The sequence below is a fragment of the Equus caballus genome, chromosome 15, assembly GCF_041296265.1.
Source record: "Equus caballus isolate H_3958 breed thoroughbred chromosome 15, TB-T2T, whole genome shotgun sequence".
Lineage (NCBI taxonomy): Eukaryota > Metazoa > Chordata > Mammalia > Perissodactyla > Equidae > Equus > Equus caballus.
In genome coordinates, this window is record NC_091698.1 from 33,869,132 (window position 1) to 33,888,961 (window position 19,830).

At 40.9% G+C, this 19,830-nt stretch overlaps 1 protein-coding gene across 19 annotated transcripts in view; it reads left to right on the forward strand.

Moving 5' to 3' along the window:
- The first annotated feature begins 6,053 nt into the window (after window positions 1–6,053).
- Window positions 6,054–19,830, forward strand: part of IMMT (inner membrane mitochondrial protein) — a 50,646-nt gene continuing 36,869 nt past the window's right edge. For 13 of the 19 annotated variants that reach the window (XM_003362956.5, XM_070235163.1, XM_014731052.3 and 10 more), the window contains exon 1: window positions 6,151–6,339. In XM_003362956.5, coding sequence (XP_003363004.2) covers window positions 6,295–6,339 — 45 coding nt within the window. In that variant the 5' untranslated portion in view covers window positions 6,151–6,294. Of the gene's footprint in view, window positions 6,340–19,830 lie in introns of all 19 variants that reach the window. The other 6 variants (XM_070235170.1, XM_070235172.1, XR_011425945.1 and 3 more) reach the window with 5 other exon arrangements.

Genomic DNA, 19,830 nt, shown 5'->3' on the forward strand with positions numbered 1-19,830 from the left:
TTCTATATGCCTTCACCTTCATCGCTGTAAAACAAGTACCTATACAATACTGCCTGGCATATAGTGGGCTCTCAATAAACTTTTACTGAACATTTGATTAAAAGATCTATTTAGGAGAAATATCTGTGCAGATTTTTTGCCCATTTTTTAATTGGGTGGTTGGTTTTTTTGTTGTTGAGATGTATGAATTCTTTGTATATTTTGGGTGTTAACCCCTTATCTGACATATGGCTTGCAAACATCTTCTATCAATTGTTAGGTTGTCTTTCCGTTTTGTTGATCGTTTCCTTTGCTGTGCAGAAGCTCTTTAATTTGATGTAGTCACATTTGTTTATTTTTTCTATTGTTTCCCTTGCCTGGTCAGACATAGTATTTGAAAAATGCTGGTAAGACCCATGTCAAAGAGCGTACTGCCTATGTTTTTTTCTAGAAGTTTTAGGGTTTCAGGTCTTACATTCAACCAACAGGCACATGAACAGATGTTCAACACCATTAACTATCAGGGAAATGTGAATCAAAACTACAATGAGATATCACCTCACTCCAGTCAGAATGGCTATAGTTAACAAGACAGGAAACAACAAGTGTTAGAGAGGATGTGGAGAGAAGGGAACCCTCGTACACTGCTAGTGGGAGTGCAAACTGGTGCAGCCACTATGGAAAACAGTATGGAGTTTCCTCAGAAAATTAAGAATAGGTCTGCCATATGATGCAGCTATTCCACCGCTGGGTGGAATAGAACTTGAAAACACAAATGCATAAAGATACATGCATCTTTTATGTTCATTGCAGCGTTATTCACAATAACCAAGACTTGGAAGCAACCTAGGTGCCCACCAAGGGACAAGAGGATAAAGATGTGGTAAGTATACACAGCGGAATACTACTCAGCCATAAGAAATGATGCAATCTGGCCATTTTTGACAACATGGATGGAACTTGAGGGCATTATGCTATGTGAAATGTCAGAGGGAGAAAGTCAAATATCGAATAACTTCACTCATAAGTAGAAGATAAAAATAACAACAGGGGCCGGCCGGGAGGCACAGCAGTTAAGTTCACATATTCTGCTTCGGTGGCCCAGGGTTCGCTGGTTTGTTTCCCGGGTGTGGACCTAGGCACTGCTTGTCAAGCCACACTGTGGCAGGCATCCCACATATGATGTAGAGCAAGATGGGCACAGATGTTAGCTCAGGGCCAGTCTTCCTCAGCAAAAAGAAGAGGATTGGTGCCAGATGTTCGCTCAGGGCTAATCTTCCTCAAAAACAACAACAACAACAACAAACAAACACATAGCAACAGAGATTGGATTAGTGGTTACCAAAGGGGAAGAGGGGAGGGAGAAGGGCGAAAGGGGTGATGAGGTGCATGTGTATGGTGATGGCTTGTAATTAGTCTTTGGGTGGTGAACATGATGTAATCTACACAGAATTCAAAATATATTATGATGTACACCTGAAAGTTGTATAGTGTTATAATCCAATGTTACTGCAATAAAACAAAAAGAATAAACAAAAATTAAGTTAAACCAAAAAAAAATGAGATCTATTTAGGGGGCTGGCCTAAGGCTGAGTGGTTATGCTCATGAGCTCCGCTTTGGCAGCCGGGTTCGCAAGTTCGATCCTGGGCATGGACATACACATTGGTCACCAAGCCATGCTGTGGTGGCATCCCACATAGAAGAACTAGAATGACTTAGAACTAGGATATACAATTATGTACTGGGACTTTAGGGAGAAAAAAAAGAGAGAGAGTAAGACTGGCAACAGATATTAGCTCAGGGCCAATCTCTCAAAAAAAGAAAGATCTATTTAAAATACAAAATATATTTGAAACACAATTTCTTTATGCTCATTTTATTATTTGAGGCAATAAAACTTATTATCCTTCCAAAGCTGGTAGATGTTAGGCTAAATGAATGGGAAATAGCAATGTTATTAAAAATATATTTTTTTTAATTGAATGCCACTATAATCAAATGAAAGTAAATATCCTCAGGATATCACACATGCACATTTCTTTCTAATCAATAACACTGATTGTCTGTCATTTGGTAGAACAGCATCTCAACTTTTCCTGAACAATTCTATGTTCCTTATTTTATTCCTAAGAATTAGTGATCATACATTTTTTTTCTAATGTTCATTCAAACAGGAAAAAAACCCAACAAATCACTCTGCCATGCTTGTTGCCAAAGATATTTCATACATATACTATAAACACTATTTACCGGTTGAAAAGGGTCCAACACTGCGTCTTAAGGAGTTCACGTTTAATAAGGAGACAAGTACAGAACATAAATACAAGGCAGATAAATGACTAATAGGGGCAGTTCAAGTTAAGGAGAGAAGGCTTCTGGTTGGAGTGATCAGGGATGAGGAGGTAGAATATAAAGATGGGTCTTAAAGAATGGGGAAGATTTTAACAAGGACAAGATCATTCTTGGCAGTAAGAACACCAAGGGCTAAGGTGAGAAGAGAGGGAACCAAGACAGAAAGACACAGGATTTATTTAGAGCAGAGGTTCTTAAACTTTTTCGTCTTAGAATCTCTTTACATGCTTAAAAACTGAGGACCCCAAAGAATTTTTAATTATATGGATTATATCTATTAGTATTTACTCTATTGGAAATTAAAATTGAGAAAAGTTTAAAACTCTTACTGTATTAGTTTCCTATTGCTGCTATAAGAAATTACCATGAACTTAGTGGCTTGAAACATCACAAATTTATTCTTACAGTTCTGTAGGTCAGAAGTTCAAAATGGGTTTCATAAGGCTAAAATCAAGCTCCAGGGCTGTGCTCCTTCAGGAGGCTCTCTTTCCTTGCCTTTTCCAGGTTCTAGAGGCTTGTGGTCTCCTTCCTTCTTCAAAGCCAGCAATCACATCACTCTGATGACTGCTTCCATTGTCACAGACCCTCCTGCCTTCCTCTTTCACTCATAAAGACTCTTGTGATTACTTTGAGCCCATACAGATAGTCTAGGATAGTCTCCTCATCTCAAGATTTTTTTTTTTTTTTTGGTGAGGAAGACTGCCAGATTGGCCCTGAGCTAACATCTGTTGCCATTCTTTCTCTTTTTGCTTGAGGAAGATTGGCCCTGAGCTAACATCTGTGCCAACCTTCCTCTATTTTTTCTATGTGGGACACTGCCACAGCACGGCTTGATGAGCCATATGTAGGTCCACGCCCAGGATCCGAACTGGTGAACTCCGGGCTGCAGAAGCAGAGTGCGTGAACTTAACAGCTATGACACTGGGCTGGCCCCTCAAGATTCTTAATTTAATTGCATCTGCAGATTTTTGTCATGTAACGTAACATAGTTACAAGTTCCAGGGATTAGGAGAATGTGGACATATTTGGGGATAATTATTCTGCCTATGGCACTTATTAATTCATTTTAAACAAGTATAGACCTATTACGTTAGCATAAATATTTTTATGAAAAATAACTATTCCAAGATAAAAACAATCAGTGGGAAGAGTGGCATTGTTTAACCTTTCAGCGAAACTCTTTAAGGTCTGGCTTAATAGAAAGCTGGATTCTGAAATTTGCTTATGCCTTCAATCTGTTGCAATATCACTTGTCATATAGCCTCTGGAAAACTCTGCTGTACAATTATGAGATGAGTGAAAACAGCAAATAATATCTTAATATTATGAAGGTAGTTTTGATTTTATGGACCCTCTGAAAGGGTTTCAGTTTCCCCAGAGAGTCCCAGATCACACTATGGGAACCACTGAGATGGTTACATTTCAGTTTCTCTGGGTTATAGGGTATATAGGTGGGTGATAAGCTTGGACTATTGTGGCTATCTTTTTTTTTTTTAAAGATTGGCACCTGAGCTAACAACTGTTGCCAATCTTTTTTTCCCCCCCTGCTTTTTTCTTCCCAAATCCCCCTAGTATATAGTTGTATATTTTAGTTGTGGGTCCTTCTAGTTGTGGCATGTGGGACGTCACCTCACCGTGGCCTGATGAATGGTGCCATGTCTGTGCCCAGGAACCGAACCCAGCAAAACCCTGGGCCAGCGAAGCGGAGTGTGTGAACTTAACCACTCGGCCACGGGGCCAGCCCCCTATTGTGGCTATCTTGATCTCCCACCTAAGGTAGCCACTTTGAGCCTTAAACATTCGCATATGCTGAAAAAGTCCTCTGAGACATTTCATGAAGGCTCCTTGAATTGGCAGTGGGAGTCACTGCACATTTTTGAACAGGGAAGTGACTTAAATTTCTGAGTTACTTTAAAAGAATTCATTTCTTTTTTTTGGAGTTTTTTCCCCCCTCCCCAAAGCCCCAGTACATAGTTGTATATTCTAGTTGTAAGTCCTTCTAGTTCTTCTATGTGAGCCTTCGCCACAACATGGCAACTGTCAGGAGTGGTGTGGTTCCCAGAAGAGAAAACCAATCGGGGGGCACCAAAGTGGATTGTGCCAAACTTTAACCACTAGGCCATCAGGGCTGCCTCAGGAGAGTTCATTTTAAAGCAAAAAAATTTTCATAAATTGCATGTGGAGAATGAGGATTAAGGACTTGGTTAAATGAGAGGTTAGGAAACCATAGAAATTAATTTTGGAGTTTGAGATCTTGAAGCTGGAGAAGTTGCTAATGATATGCCCACTCAAGGTGTGGCAGTGCCATACATGGCTGGAGCAGACTGAAATTGCACACTGGCATTGAGAAGTGTATGGGCAAGGTATTAGTTAGAAAAGTCATCACCCTGGCCTGACTCAGCATGACGGCAGTGGGTAGGGATGAGGTGGGGAGACTGCAATTCAATTGCTAAAATTACTCAGAAAAGATGGGACACTGCTCTGGAGACTGTTAGGTGATGAGGATATGAAATAGAGAGTATAACGTAATTACTAAAGTACCCTGAAAAGTATTGAACATATACAAACACAAGGAATTATTTGATTTTAGATGACTTTCAAATCCATTTCTCCATTTTACAAATGGGATCAGTAGTGTTGTCTACTGCTAAGGAGAACACCATATTACCATACAATGGTAATACATGACCTAGTTAAGACTTGAAAGTACTTTGCAAACACAATACATATACAAGTCATTTAGTGTCTATGATATTGTGATAAGATCATTATTAGTACTAATAGTATTGAATACTGTGTTCAACATTTAACAAGTGGTACCTTAATAGTGGACTCAGGGGAATACTTCGCGATGCAGGCTCAGAGAGTCGAGGAGTCGAAAGATTTCTTGGACTCTCAAGGTCTGACAGTAGTGCTCTTTTCAGAGAACAGCATGGGAACAGGACCCATGGGCAGGAAGAGCTGCAATGGGTTGAGGGTAGGGCTAAATTTATAAGGCATAGGTATATGAGTTATTTCTTTACGTGACAAAGGAGAGATCATGAAAAAAATTGTCAAAATGACATCAGTGCAGGTGGGGTCTGGTTATTGGGTGGTCCTATAACTTGCGATGGGAATCAGGTCAGATCAGGTCAGGACGTCCTGTGCTTCCCGCAGGATGATGTAGATCGGTAAGTAGGGCAGACGCCTTGATCCTCATCACTTTGAACAGTGCTTCTGCCCTGACCTCCTTATCTTCCAATCCATCCCACAGATTGCAACCAAAATTATCTTTCTAAAATAAAAAATTGGTGGAGAAAGTAGCGTGGTTTAATCTGGAAGGAGTAGAAGCTGTGGAACCGGAAGAATCTGGGTTTCTATGCCTGTTCGGCCACTTATTAGATACGTGAACGACACATTCCGCACAAAGGTCTCTCCTGTGTTCCTCCACCCAGCCTCCCGCAAATGGATGGCTCTCAAAGAACGGCTGTCAAACGAAACAAACGGCAAACCGAGACACCACCATTGTTTACATAACTTTGGCCAAATCGATTCCCTTCTATGAACTATCTGGCTGACAGAGACGGCTGAAAAGCCTTCTTGCGTGAATTCTCCGAAGAGTCACACCTGCCCATTTTCCGCGGGGATCAAAGCCCGAATATCAGACAGCCTCCCGCCCCTCCCGTTCACCTAGCAACCCCGGCTTCGGGCTCCAGAGAGGAACCCCGAGCGCGACCCGGAAGGAGAAGTCGGCCTTTAGGCTAGTGGAGGGCCCAGCCTCTCTGAGGGGCCTGGGCCGGGGGGGTTGGGGGGGAATAGGGAGGGAAGAGGCTGCGCGTGCGCAGCGGCGACGGCTGCCCTTCCGGTACGCCCGGCGCGGAGAGGCGGCACGGACGCAGGGCACGCACGCAACGCACTCCCTCCCCTCCTCGCGCGCCGCGGTTGCTCCCGCGTACGCCAGTAGCGCCGTCCACCGAGCCGAGATGCTGCGGGCCTGTCAGTTATCCGGCGTGAGCGCCGCCGCCCAGGTGAGCGCGGGGTGCCGGGAGAGAGCGCATGGTGGAGCGGACCTCGGGCAGCCGGCGGAAAATGAGGGCGGCTTTGGCTCTGCCTAGGCCCCGGGACAGGGGCGTGTCTCAGGGCCGCCCTCATTGCGAGAGAAGCAGGCGGGCCTGTGAGGCAGTTAATTCGGGAGTTCGCCCAACAGGGATGACTTGAGGGTTATTGCAGAAGCGGGATGGGGTGCGGAGGGAAGGCGGCGGGGAGGCGGGCGTAGGACGGCTTCGGGGACGTTGCATCCAATCAGCCCCGCGCTGCCCCAGTCAAGGCCCAATCCTGGCTGCTGGCGCCCGGGTCGCCGGTTGGGCGCGTGATAGGTTTAGCGCAGCCACTGGTTGAAGGTCGAGGAGGGAGAACTACAGTTCCCAGCAGGTCGTGCATGGCCTTGGCTTGTTGTATCTTAATAAGGAGGTGCCTGGACTGCTAGAGTCCGCGGTTTCGGGGTCAAGGTTGTAATTATCTCGGAGGGACTGCCGTTCTTGTCGTAGCGGAGAACAGCTCTTGAGCTGTTCTTACTCTACGCAAAAATGAAAGATCGTAGCTTATGGAGCTCAAACTCCTGGTACTTGAGCAAAGTTAAAAGTCATGACCTTGTTCTTATTTCTGAGATCAGCTTGGGGATCTGTGTCTCCAGCTGCCGAGACGACTGTGGCAGACGTTCAAGGAACCTGAACACGCGGTTACATTTATTTTCGCATAATTATCAAAGTAACTTTCCAAAATTAAAAATAAAGTAAACCTATCTCCATGCTCACAATTTAAAGAAAGTTGATATTTTGGCAAAGTATCGTATTGTAAAACAGGAACAGTGACTCATGCAATAATTGGACAAAATCTCTAGACGCACTGAGTTAGAAATCATAAAAGTCAGACTTCCTTTTTTTTTTCCTCCAAATTTTCTCTCTCCATTTGTTGCCAGGGTAAGAGAAACAGCCTTTTCCATGGGAAAAGTGGGGTCTGTGTTAGTTTTCTCTTGCTTTGTAACAAATACCACAAATTTAGTAGCTTAAAACAATGCCCATTTACAGTTTCTGGGCACAAATGATTGGGGTTCTCTGCTCAGTGTCGCACAGGCTGCAGTCAAGGTGTTGGCTGTGCTGTAGTTCTCATTTGGAGCTCAGGGTTCTCTTCCAAGCGCATGCAGTTTGTTGGCAGAATTCAGTCCCTTGCAGCTGTAGGACTGAAGTCCGTGTTTTCTTGCTAGCTCTCTCTTTGCCTCTCCTAGAGGCTCCCTGATGTTCCTTGCCACAAGGTCCCCGAAGGCAGTTCATAACAGGGATGTTTGCATTCTTGCTGGCTACCAGGAGCTTGTTTCTCTGATTGAAAAATCTTTTTTCTTCGTTTTGGTGAGGAATATTGCCCCTGAGCTAACATGCATGACAGTTTTCCTCTATTTTGTATGTGGGATGCTGCCACAGCACGGCTTGATGAGTGATGTGAAGTCTGTCCCCGGGATCTGAACCCACAAACCCCAGGCTCCCGAAGTGGAATGTGCAAACCCAACCACTACACCATCAAGTTGGCCCCTCAAAATCTTTCTTAACTTCCCTGTTTCTGATCTCTAGACTCCGATTTAAAGGGCTTACATGATTAGGCCGGGCCCACCTGGATAACCTTCCTTTTGATTAATTCAAAGTCAACTGATTAGTAATCTGAAATACATCTGCAAAATCCCTTTTGCTGTACAACCCTAACAAAGGGCTAACATCAGGGATGGAGATCATGGGGCCATCTTAGAATCTGACCTACCTACTGTAGTGCCCAAGTGGGGCTAGAAGGATGGAGGCAGCAGAGCTGCCTTTCAGGGCAGAGCTGTTGAAGTTTGTGTTTGGAGCCCTCCTTTCGTGGCACACTCTTCCTTACTCTGACCTCAGGTTACATTATGGTTGTCACTGATCTGTCCCCTCTTTATTTTTTAGAGCAGTTTTAGGTTCATAGCAAAATGGAGGGGAAGGTACAGAGGTTTCCCGTATACCCTGTACCCCTACATATGCATAGCCTCCCTCATTATCAGCATCCCCCACCAGAGTGGTACATTTGTTACAATTGATGAACCTACATTGATGTATCATAATCACTGAAAGTTTATAGTTTACATTAGGGTTCACTTAATTCTTTTATTTTACTTTACTTAATTAAATTAATTAATTAATTATTTGGGTGAGGAAGATCGGCCCTGAGCTAACAACTGTTGCCAATCCTCCTCTTTTTGCTTGAGGAAGATTGTCGCTGAGCTAACATCTATGCCAGTCGTCCTCTATTTTGTGTGTCCTGTGCCGTCTCATTGTGGCTTGATGAGTGGTGCATAGGTCCATGCCGAGGATCTGAACCTGTGAACCCTGGGTGCAGAGCATGTAAACTTAACCACTATGCCACTGGGCCTACCCCAGGGTTCACTTTTGGTGCTGTACATTCTGTGGGTTTGGGCAAATGTATGATGACATGTATCCATCATGGTATTGCAAATGTATGATGACATGTATCCATCATGGTATCATGCAGAATATTTTCACTGTCCTAAAAATCCTCTGAGCTCCACCTCTTCATCACTCACCCACCCTGCCCCTTGGCAACCGTTGGTCTTCTTCCTGTCTCCATAGTTTTGCTTTTCCCAGAATGTCATATAGATGGAATCATATAGTATGTAGGCTTTTCAGATTGGCTTTCACTTAGTAATGTGCATTTAAGGTTCTTCCATGTCTTTTCATGGCTTCATAACTCATTTCTTTTTAGCACTGAATAATATTCCATTGTCTGGATGCATCACAGTTTATTCATTCATCTACTGAAAGACGTTTTGGTTGCTTCCAAGTTTTGCCAGTTAAGAATAAAGATGAAATAAACATCTCTGTGTAGGTGTTTGTATGGATCTAAGTTTTCAACTTCTGTGGGTAAATAAGCAAGGAACACAGTTGCTGCATCACATGGTAAGAGTATGTCTAGTTTTGTAAGAAACTGCCGAGCTGTCTTTGAAAGTGCTGTACCATTTTGCATCCCCAGCAGCCGTGAATGAGAGTTCCTGTTGCTCCACATCCTCACTTAGCATTTGGTGTTGTCAGTGTTCAGGATTTTGGCCATTCTAAAAGATGTGTAGTAATATCTCATTCTTGTCCCATCTTTTGCTATACTGTCGTACTTGGGATTACATCAATTCTCAGAACTTTAATCCCTAAGCAGATGACTCTCTAGCCTGCTCTTTTGAACTTTGTACTAAAATTTCTGAATTTTTGTTTGATTTTTGTCAACTTTTTCCGGAATATCCCACTTGTCAAAATCCTTTCTACTCCATCAGACCATCTTCTTAAATGTCCTCCCAGTTTTACTGTTGCCCTCCTAAAGTCAGTTCTTTACCTGCTAGTTAACAAAGGCTTTTAAAAAGTGTTTAGATCGTGTCCTGCCCTTCAGTGACATCCCATCACATTCACAATAAAATTTAAACTCTTTACCACACCCACCAGGCCCTTGTGCTCCGGCTCTTTGCATGTGTCACGTTTTTCCTACATGCCTCGTTCTGTTCTTCTGGTATCTAGCATATCCTCGTTACCTTTTTATTTGCTGTTTCTTTTGCCCTCAAGTCTTCCCACCCATCTTTGCTCACTTCTTTCATTCAGATATTTTCTCAAATATTACCTTCCTGCAGAGAGGCCTTACCTATCTAAACTAGACCTCTGACCCCTCTCTTTCCTTGCATCACTCTGAACTTACGCTTACCCTACATTCTTTTACTTTGTAGCTCTTATGAGACCCGACATAACGTGTGTTTATTGTATGTTCCCATATTAAAATGTAAGCTCCACGAAGGGACTGTGTCCATATTTTTTACTGCTGTATTTCCAGTATTGACAGTAGTCCCTGGCTCCTGATAGATGCTCAGTAAATATTTGTGACATGTTTGAATAAAAGGAGAAATGTGTTCTGTGAATTTTTGTTAATCTCCATCAGTGGATATGACCTCCCTTAAATCCCCATAGGTTTTAGAATCTCTGAGGGTATATTAGGGTTCTCCAGAGAAACAGAGCCAATAGGATATGTATATAGATAGAATTAGTATAAGGAATTGGCTCATGCAGTTGTGCAACCTTAATGCAAGTCCAATATCTGCATTGTAGACTGGCAGGCTTGATGTGCAGAGACCCAGGAGAGCCTGTGGTGCAATTATTTCAGTCTGAAGGCTGGCAACCTGGAGACCCAGGATTGCTGGTGGTTCAGTTAGTCCAAAGGTAGCCTGCTGGAGAATTCCGTCTTACCTGGAGAGGCTGTTTTTTTTGTTCTGTTCAGGCCTTCAACTGATTGGATGAGGCCCACCCACATTGTGGAAGGCAGTCTGCATTACTTATAGTTCACTGATTTAAATGTTGATCTAATCCAAAAACACCCTCCAAGTTGACATATAAAATTAACTATCACAGTTGGCATGTACTTTATTCTTTATGTCTGGACTTATTCTTAAATTGCTTACATGTGGCTATTCAGCAGAAATGAATTGTTCTCTTTTGTGTTTTTTTCTTTCTCAGAGCTGTGCTTCAAAGCTCTGATTCTTCCTCAGTTTACTTCCGAGACCTAACACTATCTGTCTTCTCAGTCTCAGTACTACATCACTACGCCCAACCTTTCTTGAGGTGGGCATTGGGTTTGGAGGACCTGGGCTTTCAGCCTCGCCTAGCCCTCTTCCAAACTACAGATTTGGGAGTGGTCATCTGCATATGGAGTGATCTTATCTGCTTATAACTTAAAAGAAGAGAAAGAAACATCCTTGTTCTTTCGGGTCGACTAAGCCAGCTTATATACCTAAGACCAAGTTTGACAGCAGGGCTAGTTTAGGATTGAAGTTGTGTGTGGACATTTTTAGCTATCATCTTCTAGAATTCTTTCTTACCATTAGGGTTTAAAACACTCTGTTACTCGATAGTAGAGCTAGGCATTCAAACATACATGGTAGGAAGTTGTTTAGTATATCATGCAGCCTGCTGTTTACTCTTACCCATACTAGAATCCTTTTTTATTCCTCATTTTCATTTCTCTAGATCAGTGGCTTTCAAACCATTTTGAAATACATTTTATATCATAGCTTAGAAGACATGAGTGATAATATATAAGTAATGCATATTCAGACATGTATACAGGGAAAACTAAAGACGTATCAACTTCCTGCTTTTGCCATACTGATTAATAACTGCCATTTCCTTGTCATTGCTGAGGAGCACTTTTTCTCCTAGATATAAAACATATTTATACTGAGAAAGAATACTGCTTCAGTACCAAACTTACTGAAATTTTTGATGTGATATATTTTCAATCTTAATGCATGACTGCTATGAAATATTTTAAGCTAACTGTAGAAGAAGTTAAGTTGTTGCATATTAATCTGTATTGCAGATGTAGAACTGGCCATTAACTTCTGGCTGTCTTTTGTGTGGGAGGAATCTTTATGACAAAAATCTCAAAACCAAAATTTGAATTATAGGGGCCAGCCCCATGGGCGAGTGGTTAAGTTCACGTGCTCCGCTTCTGTGGCCCAGGGTTTTGCCGGTTCAGATCCTGGGCACAGACATGGCACCGCTCATCAGGCCATGTTGAGGCGGCATCCCACATGCCACAACTAGAAGGACCCATAGCTAAAAATATACAACTATGTACCGGGGGGCTTTGGAGAGAAAGAGGAAAAAGTAAAATCTAAAAAAAAAGTTAATTATAGCAACCAGCAAAGTCTAGAGAGGAAACTGGGAACCTCCAGACAGGGTTCATATGAGGGGATTTGTGTTACAGTTTGTTTCCAGGTTGTGGTGCTGGACTGTGGTTTCTTTTTATATGTTCACTTTAGTTTGGTGGAGGTAGGGAATAGGTGGTCTGTGCAAGAACATTACATGGGAATTGTATGTTTTATCTCGCTTTTTTTGTTTGTTTTTTAAAATCATCTTTTCTATAGGTTAGAAGCAGCAATGCTAACCTTATAACATTTATTACAAGGTTATATGTCAAAGCAAATTGTTTTGAAACAGTGGTATCTTTTCTACATCATAGGTTATTATTGAAAAGGAATTCCAGAAATAAGAAGTATCCAATATTTTCTGTGTTAAAGTAGGATATTTAGTTTATATAAATAAAGAGGTAGTTTAGCTTGGTGCTTAAAAACATGAACTCTGGAGGGAGAGCTTATATTTGGCGATCGTTACTTAGATATGACACCAAAAGAAACAAAAGATAAATTGGATTTCATCAAAATTAAAAATTTTTGTGCATCAAAGGACACTCAAGAGAGTGAAAAGAATGGGAGAAACTGTTTTTAAATCATAGACCTGATGAGGATCTTGTAGCCAGAATATGTAAAGAACTCCTACAACTGAACAACAAAAAGACAACCCAGGAGGCCGTCCCCATGGCCGAGTGGTTAAGTTCGTGTGCTCTACTTCGGCCACCCAGGGTTCGCCAGTTCGCATCCTGGGCACAGACCTACGCATCGCTTATCAAGCCATGGTGTGGTGGCATCCCACATAGAGGAACTAGAATGACCTACAACTAGGATATACAACTATGTGCTGGGGCTTTGGGGATTAAAAAAAAATAGAAGAAGATTGGCAACAGATGTTAGCTCAGGGCCAATCTAAGGAGAAAAACAAAAAGACAACCTAAATAAAAAATGGATAAAAGACCTGAATAGACATTCATCTAAAGAAGATACATAAATGGCCAACAAGCACATGAAAAGATGCTTAACATCTTTTATTTATTTATTTAAGATTTTATTTTTTTCCTTTTTCTTCCCAAAGCCCCCCAGTACATAGTTGTATATTCTTCGTTGTGGGTCCTTCTAGTTGTGGCATGTGGGATGCTACCTCAGTGTGGTTTGATGAGCAGTGCCATGTCTGCGCCCAGGATTCGAACCAATGAAACACTGGGCCACCTGCAGCGGAGCATGCAAACTTAACCACTTGGCCACGGGGCCAGCCCCGCTTAACATCTTTTGACATCAGGGAAGTGCAAATCAAAACCACAATGAAATGGCCACTTCATACCCACTAGGATGGCTATAATAAAAACAGAAAATAACAAATGTTGGTGAGCATGTGGAGAAACTGGAGCTGTCATACATTGCTGGTTGGAATGTAAATGGTGCAGAGTTAAACATAGAATTACGATATGACCCTGCAATTGCACCCAAAAGAATTGAAAACAGATGTTCAAACAAAAACTTGTAGATGAATGTTCATAGCACTATTCATAATAGCCAAAAGATGGAGACAACCCAAATGTCCAGCTGGTGTCTGGATAAACAAAATCTGTTATATACCTATGATGAAATATTTCATTCAGCCGTAAAAAGAAATGAAGTACGTGCTACATACACGATACGTATTACAACATGGGTGAACGTTGAAAACATGCCAAGTGAAAGAAGCCAGGCACAAGGCCACATACTGTATGATTCCATTCATATGAAATATCCAGAATATGCAAATTTGTAAAGCCAGAAAGTAGATAGTGCTTGCTAGGTGCTGGGAAGAGGGAAAAATGAAGAGACTACTTAGTTGATACAGGAATTTCCTTTTGGAGTGATGAAAAAATGTTCTAGAACTAGATAGTGGTGATGGTTGTTGTACAGGATTGTGGAAGTACTAAATGCCACTGAACTGTACACTTTAAAATGGTGAATTTTATAAGTGAATTTTACCACACACCGAAAAAGAGCCACTTGTCACCAGGTATTTGCAGATATCCTGAAGGAGAGACAGAGCTAGAGTTAAAAAAAAATTTTAGGGGGCCAGCCTGGTGGCATAGCGGTTAAGTTTGCACGCTTTGCTCTGGTAGCCTGGGGTTCGCTGGTTCAGATCCCGGGTATGGACCTCCGCACCGCTTATCAGGCCATGCTATGGCAGGCATCCCACATGTAAAACAGAGGAAGATGGGTACAGATGTTAGCTGAGGGCCCATCTTCCTCAGCAAAAAGATGAGGATTGGCGGCAGATGTTAGCTCAGGGCTAATCGTCCTCAAAGAAAAAAAAAATATATAAAATAATATATTATTTAGTAAACTGTCATCCATTGTCCAATGATAGAACAATTTGAGTTTTCAAAAGGATAATAATTGGAGGTGGTTGAAATCCATCAAAAGTGTTTAAATCCATGAATTCATAAAGATACTATTTTAGTTTGCTGTAACTACATAAGCCACCTTGAGCTTGGGGTAAAGTGTTTATTTATCTCTTCACTTAGTTCTAGGGGTTGCCTAGGCTCAGCTGGGCATTTTTTTGCTCAGCGTCCTTCATGAGGCTGCAACTTAGACCTTGGCTGGAACCCCTACATGTGGCATCTTTATGTGTCTGGGCTTCCTCACAGTTTGGCAGCTGGGTTCCAAGAGCAAGTGTGACTAGAGACAGAGTCAGGCAGAAGCTGTATCCCCTTTATGTCCCAGTCACAGAGCATCACTTTGACTGCCCTCTATTAAATTAGTAACAAAGGCCTGCCCGTGTTCAAGGAAGAGTACATAGGACTCACTTTGGAGGAGTGGCAAGATTCTGGAAGAGCATGTGTTAAGGAAATACTTTTGTAGTTGATTTTGGATAATACAGTCTGCCCTCTAGCCTCATATCCCTCCCACATGCAAATACATTTACAACATTCCTCAAAACCCTCCAAAACCTCATCCCATCACAGTATCAGTCTTAGACTAAAGGACCACGATCTTCTCATCTATATCAGATCCCTATGCAGGTAAGACATCTTTGATGTGGTCTCTAGGGTGCAGCTCCTTAAGCACTTTTCCTTTCAATCTAAAGACCTGAGACAAGTTATCTGTTCCCCATAAGTCCAACATACAATATAGTATGACAGGTACCCTGGACACTTGCATTCAAAAGGTCAGAAAACAAGAGAGAGACAGTCTTGTATAACAAATGTAAAATCCACACAGGCATGTGTTGCTAATTGCTTAGTTAGGACTTAGTCCTACTGCTTGGGAATGATTCTCCATAAGTCTTGGTTCTACCCTCTGGGCTCCAGGCTTCACCCTTTCAGTTATCCTTCCTTTTCAAGAAAATGTAGCCTGTTTACAGCTGAGTCATTTTCTCAGGCTGCTTCCTGTCTGTAGAAGTTCAAGTCCAAAAGCCTCTATTAATTTTGTACCCTTTTTCTCTTTAAATCCAAACTGGCAAATTTTTCATCAATACAGTTCTCTTAACAACTTTGTGGGTTTCCTTTGGGTTATTGGGGTTTTCTCCATTAGACAAAAGCCACACCCACAAATCTTATCAAGATAAGCCCTTCTTGGGCAGCTGAATAGAAATGAGGATAGGATTAACCAATCAAATGAGGGCCTAGCTCTCATTAATGAGATAATCATGGAAGAGCCTCTAGTAACATGAATCTACCAAGGTACCTTTTCCAAAAAACTTAGAGGCTCCGGACCAACTAATGCTCAATGAAAAATACTATGAGATAGGAATTACACTGCCTCAGTATATTGTGTGCTGAGCGGGAGTTTCAGATGATTTCAGGGGGTATGAACATTGGGAACTTTATCTTTTAGTACTTAATGTCTTTATATGAGAAGAAAATCATCTTGACGAAGCCTGCTTCTAGGGGTACTATTAAGCTCTCTTGAGAAGTCAACTTAGAATATTTTTCAGAGGGATTTTAATCTGAGTAGTGCTGATTTCCTGTAAACTATATGTCTGTCAACCTTCATAAGAGATAGAAGGACGTTTGAACTTAGATCATAAAGTGTGTTTGGGAAAACCCTAGGTGATATCCTGAAGGACCTAACAAGGATAAAAGAGACAGTAGACGCCCCCTGTGTTTGGACACAACCTACAAGCCCCTTGCATTAATACTCTGGCTCTCAACACAATATTGAGAATAAATAAAACGTAACAAATTATTAAAAAAAAAGAGCTAAGCCCTTCTCCGTTTTGAGCTCCCTGTGAGGTGGCTGTGGGTTAAAACCCTTAAGAGTCTCAGTAGCCCTGTTGTTTAACAAAAAGACTGTGAGAAGCATACTCTTAAGATCCTTACTGGATCTTTTGGATCCTTACCAGATACTCTTCTGCTCTTTTCTCTGTGTAAAGATGTTCTGTAAGGAGCACCTCCTTAGATCTTTCTGAGGTTTTAAAGGATCTTTGCTAACCAGAGAGGCTACCAATGAGAAACAGTCTTATTTTTGAACCCACTAAGTCCTGGCCCCTTTATATTTCCTTTATATGTTGCTTGAAAGCTAAGCAGTTTTTTTGGTTGGTTGGTTGGTTTTTTAGAAACTTAACTCTATCCTTATTAAACTCGGCTAGAAGAAACCAGTTGGCACTTTTGAACATTATACTTGGAACCCTCTTTAGCTAAATCTGTCAGTTCCTTAGATATAACTGTAGCTATAGCTATAACTAATTTTCTGTTTTCCATGTTTCACCACAGGTGACAATTTGATAAACTTCTGCCACTACATAGCAAATATCCCTTTTTCCTCCAGTGTCCAAAAACATTTTTTCAAGCTGTCACCAACAGCCTCCGTGAAGACCATCAGGCTTCTGCTAACAGTCTCCTCAAGGCCCTTCCAACTTTCACCCCCACCTCGCAGTCCCAAAGTCATTACCATGTGCTTTATGTTTTGTAGCAGTATCCCATTTCCAGGTGCAAGCATCCGTTTGGTTACAGCTGTGTAACACATCACCCCAAACTTAGTGGTATTAACTAACAGCATCATTATTTATTATTTTACAATAATAAATAATTGTATAAATAAGAATAAATAATATTAAATGTTATTTGTTATTTTAAAATGTTTACATATTATTTAGATATTTAATATTATATAGATAAAATATACAGACAAAATTATATATATTGCATATATATAAATAAGTATCTCTCAATTCTAAGGTTTCTGGGCTCTGTTAGGAGGTTCTTGAGGTCTCATGAGGTTGCAAGGTTCTGGGGAAGGTGGCAAGGTTCTAAAACACGTGGGATGGGAAATGTAACAATTTTTGGAAAATAAAATCTGCCACAATTAAGAAATGAAAATTTAAAAAGCCCATAGTTGGTCATCTTCAGAGGATAACTATGTAAAAGGATGAAAAGAATCAACCAATTATCCTGCTTTTCCTATAGGAACTATGTTATTGGGTAACCAAACTGTGGAGGAAGGGAAGCATCTCTTTGTAAAATATGTCAAATAATAAATGAAAAACAGTAGAATTAGAGACCACTTCTTGCAGCTTCCAATAAATTAATGGATCTAGACATTGTACATCAACACAATTGATAACATCACAAAAAGAAAGGCAACCAGACACTGTGTGCCTCCTGATGAAAGAACACACCACCACCTAAAGTCTTGCCAAAGAGAATAAACTTGAATCTGAGCAAGTATCTGGTTCTAACTGCAGTTTGCAGGAAATACAGAGGACAGGAACATGTTAAATTGTACCTTGAACAAAATCCAGTCTGGAAAATTCTACAGGTCAAACAACCCAGATTCTTCAACAGATTAATTATTAGGTAAAAAAACCTATAGATTAAAAGATACATAGAAGCCATCAATTTTTTTTTTCTTTTAAATAGGCGAGACTAAACTATGGTGTCTAGGGATTCATACTTGGGTGATAAAAGCATAAAAAACTTAAATTTCCTGACTTTTAAAGTTCTGTTGAGAATAGTAAATGCAACAATAGAATATGAGAGTAGGCTAATGAGTAGTATACTTACATTTTTTAAAGATTTTATTTTATTTTATTTTCCTTCTTCTCCCCAAAGCCCCCCAGTACATAGTTGTATATTCTTCGTTGTGGGTCCTTCTAACTGTGTCATGTGGGACGCCGCCTCAACGTGGTTTGATGAGCAGTGCCATGTCTGCGCCCAGGATTTGAACCAACGAAACACTGGGCCACTTGCAGCGGAGCGCGCGAACTTAACCACTCGGCCACGGGGCCAGCCCCTACTGAAATTTTTTAAAATCAAGAGCTGCTGTTTCAGATAGAAACCATATTAATTTGTGTCAGGATACAGTCATCATTTCTACTTTTTTTTTCCATATAGAATACAAAACTTTTTATTGCTACCGTTTTTGGTCATAAAAGAGAAAACTTTTCACATTTTATCCCCTCTTAACTTAGGGTGCCTTTTACAGTTGGGGCATTTTGCAATTATTATTTAATTGAAAGCTCAGCTTTCAAAAGAAAATGGCAAGAACATCTAGAAAAATTCTGAAGAAGAGTAGTACTAGAAGAGGACTCTCTCTACTCGATTGAAACCTAGTTCTAAGGTGCAGTAGGACATTGAAACATTGTGGTATCAGTATGTGAATAGGTGGAACAGTGGAACAAAATAGGAAATCTAAATGCATTAAGGAATTGAGTACATTTTATTTTATTTTATTTATTTTTTTGAGGAAGATTAGCCCTGAGCTACCATCTGCCGCTAATCCTCCTCTTTTTGCTGAGGAAGCCTGGCCCTGAGCTAACATCTGTGCCCATCTTCCTCTACTTTATGTGTGGGACACCTGCCACAGCATGGCATGCCAAGCGGTGCCATGTCTGCACCCGGGATCCGAACTGCTAAACCTCAGGACGCCGAAGCGGAATGTGCAAACTTAACTGCTGTGCCACCAGGCTGGCCCCCAGAATTGAGTATATTTTAAAGGTGGCATTTCTGGTCACTGGAAAAAATGAATTATTTGGTCTGTGATATAGGGACAACTGAATAGACGTTTGGAAAGAAATAAAGTTGAATACTTACTTTACACTTTACACTGGATTCAAAGATTTAAATGTAAAAAAATGAAACTGAGAAGAGAAGAAACCATGGAAGAATTATCTTAGAATTGGAGGGTGGCTTTCTAAGAATATAAGGAAACTGAGAAGCCATAAAAGCAAAGACTGACAATTTTGACTATGTAGAACTAATTTTCTGCATTGCATAAGCTACCATAAGCAAAGATAGAAAGCAGATCACAAACTGGATAAAAACACTTGCAATTAGCACACATGGCTAATTTCTCTTCATATATAAAGAGCACTTAAAGAAAAGAGTATGAAAAAGATTAATCTTATTTAAAATTGGTTAAAGGATACCCTCTGATAGTTCATAGAAAAGGAAATAAAAATAGATCCTAAATATATTAAAAGATGCACCGTCATAATGAAAGAAATTGTGATTAAAACTTCACTGAAAGTATGTTGGAGAGGCTGTGGGAAAACATATTGTCTCCTATTACTAGAGGATAATTGGCTAATTTGGTAATATTTATCAACATTGCAAATTTTACTTTTAAGAGTACTTGTAAGAATGGACCCAAAATGATGTACTACCCAGAGTCAAATATCCATTATTGTATCTGCTGCTTGATAATCCAAATAGCTAATTATCCGCTGTTAACAGTGCCTTAACTTTTGACCTGAATACCTCCTTATATCTGTGGAGGTAAAAAATACAATCTTAAATAAAACACATCTTCATTGGTTTCCTAATATTTTCTC